At 37.5% G+C, this 2912-nt stretch overlaps 1 protein-coding gene across 1 annotated transcript; it reads left to right on the top strand.

The window, feature by feature from the left end:
* Positions 1–1019: 1019 nt before the first annotated feature.
* Positions 1020–2663, top strand: LOC113232756. Its single transcript, XM_026467534.1, has 2 exons — positions 1020–1093; positions 1191–2663. The coding sequence occupies exon 2, from the start codon at positions 1200–1202 to the stop codon at positions 2661–2663; it is 1464 nt and encodes a 487-aa protein (XP_026323319.1). The 5' UTR covers positions 1020–1093; positions 1191–1199.
* The last annotated feature ends 249 nt before the right edge of the window (positions 2664–2912 follow it).

Below are 2912 nucleotides of genomic sequence, written 5' to 3'. Positions count from 1 at the left end.
TTTTGCAATATATATTTTATTGAATATCATAACGTTTTTACTACCATTAAAAAGTGAAAAAACGAGAATTGAGACTCGAAAGGTTATAGTTTCCTAACTTTAAAGCCTACATTAAAAATATTTTGATAGAAAAGTTAGATTACAAAATTGAAGAGTACATGTTAAATAAAGATGTATGGAAAGACGACATGACTCCACACAACTTTGACTCAAAGTGTATTTATTCCATAGCATTTAAGTTTATTTAAAAAGAACAATGTCTGAAGTTTGTTGCTCGTTCTTCTCAGGGAAGTCAGCACAGTTAACGAGCAGTAGCTTAAAAAAACATTTTCAAGTGTAAATTTATTTTACTTATGCGCTTAGTAAGAGCGGTGACCCCGGTGAGGTAGCAGGCGCTTGTTCGAGTCCAGGCAGATTCAAGAAATTTTTCTTTGTGCTCTAATTTAGTTTCGTTCTGCTATCTACCGAAACAAAAGCTGTATAAAATTTGCAAAAAGAATATCTTAAAAATACTCTTGCAAAAGTCAGCCAAAAATATTTTGGCTCAAAATTCGAAACCAAAATGTATTTCAATTCGGTTTTTAGAGAAATCTAAATTTATATTTGAAAATTTTTAAATTATGTCTTGCTAAAGCCGTTTGTTATTATGAATACGACCACAAGCTGATATATGACCGAACCTTTTTGTTACATGCACAAAAACTTCCGGTCATATACGGTCGTGTATGTACTGTGTTTTGTTCTATATTATAATATCAATGCTTCGGGGAAGAAAGGAAATCAAAGTCGAATATAAAGTTAAATTAAATAGGAATTTGGTCATCAAACATATATGTATACAGGGTGTAATCGTTAAGTATGCCCAGGCGATTATTCCATAAATATAAGAGATATAAAAAAGCTTTCAACTGATATCGAAAGGACGCAACTTAACCCTTAACTATAGTCGTGGGTCCAATGGACCCATGTTCATTCTTTAAACACGTGTAGAAATCGGCGCGGGCGACGCAGCTCCCCCTGCCCCTCTTTACCTTCCGGCAGTACGTCAAAGCGCACGCTGTGTGACGGACGGGTTTTGTTCGCTGCTCTTACGGTAAGTAATGGCTTACACGTGGGTCCAATGGACCCACGACTATGGATACGTAAGTTTTTTTTGTGACATATTTTATTTGTTTCTGTTTTTATTTCAGTTTCTAGTCATGGCGAATCGGAACAATGTCTCTGCAAGTCAAGTAGACATATTAGAGCAATGGTTGAACTTGGATTTAGACAGCGACGAAGGGGAAAACGGCGAAAATTCCATATCTACACGCAATGCTGTAATATCAAATTCTGATAATGAGTTTTCAGATAACGACGAGGATTTTGTCATAACGAGTGATCATGAATCGAATTCCGAAATATCTGACAGCGAAGTTTCTAATGAAAATGAAGTTGAAGTGACTGAAGAAGCTCATTCTACTGGTTACTTTTATGGGAAAAATCGCTTCAAATGGGCTAAAGTCCCACCTGCAAGAAACACTCGTGTTAGAAGCCATAATATTATCAGATTGCCTTGTACTACATCCCGATCAAGACCTGCTGAACCATTCATGCCAAAAGAGGCATTTACTATAATATTTGATAAAGAAATTAAGAGCAAAATACTATTTTGGACGAACAAAAAACTAGAAGCATTTAGACTGAAATATATAGATACAGATCGCACGGAACTGAGGGAGTGCTCTCTACAAGAGCTAGACTGTTTTTTGAGTCTGTTACTATACTCTGCTGTATTCAAGTCTAATCATGAAGCCATAACATCGCTTTTTGCGACTGATGGCACTGGGAGAGACATTTTCAGACTGTGCATGTCTTCACTGCGTTTTTATATACTTTTGATATGTCTTCGCTTCGACAATCCGGAAGATAGAGAAGAGCGTAAAAAATCTGATCCTGGATGCATCACTTCAGAACTAATTAATATATTCAATGAGAATTCTCAGGCAAACTACTCAATTGGTGCTAATGGAACGATTGACGAGATGCTGGTTGGTTTCCGCGGACGCTGTGGTTTCAAAATGTATATACCCAGCAAACCAAACAAATATGGTTTGAAAATGCAATGTCTTGCAGACTCGAAAACACACTATGTCCTCAATACGTATTTGTACTGTGGAAAAAATACTGACGGGCTTACGTTGACAAGTGAGGAGCAAAAACAACCAATACCAGTACAAGCTTGTCTAAGATTATGCCGGCCAATTTTTAACTCCAACCGTAACCTCACCACTGACAACTGGTACACCTCAATGGAACTTGTCAGTATTATGCAATCCAAAGGCATCACTGTTGTCGGGACAATGAGAAAAAATAAGAAGGAGATTCCTAAGGAATTTTTGCCCCACAAAGATCGGAAAATTGGATCATCACTGTTTGGTTTCACAAAATTTTCAACATTGGTGTGTGTGATGTACCCAAAAAGAATAAATCCGTCATTCTTGTATCTTCGATGCATCATGACAACACTGTGGACGTGTCTACTAAGAAACCTGAAATCATTCTCCATTATAACAGCACAAAAGGCGGCGTCGACTCTGTGGATCAGATGTGCTCAGTATATTCGAGCAGTCGAAGAACGCGTCGTTGGCCAATGCCTATTCTTTATAGGATACTGGACATGAGCGCACTGAATGCTTACATCATCCAGCAGACCCATGAAAAAGCTTCGAAAATGACAAGAATGTTATTTTTGAAAGGGCTTGCCAAATCTTTGTGTGAACCTTACATGAAAGAGAGATGTTATAATCAAAGACTACCTATACAACTCAGAACGAATATGGCCGCGATTCTAAAACTTGGTATCACTGCACCAGAAACTGGAGAGAACCTCAAATTAGACAGGAATAAAAGGAAAAGATGCTCGTTCTGCG

This window comes from Hyposmocoma kahamanoa, unplaced genomic scaffold (assembly GCF_003589595.1).
Source record: "Hyposmocoma kahamanoa isolate Upper Pololo Valley unplaced genomic scaffold, ASM358959v1 78, whole genome shotgun sequence".
Lineage (NCBI taxonomy): Eukaryota > Metazoa > Arthropoda > Insecta > Lepidoptera > Cosmopterigidae > Hyposmocoma > Hyposmocoma kahamanoa.
This window is presented reverse-complemented; position numbering and strand designations above follow the sequence as displayed.

Excerpts from the sequence above, each read along its gene's own strand:
- LOC113232756 (XM_026467534.1), top strand. The coding sequence starts at position 1,200 with ATGGCGAATCGGAACAATGTCTCTGCAAGTCAAGTAGACATATTAGAG.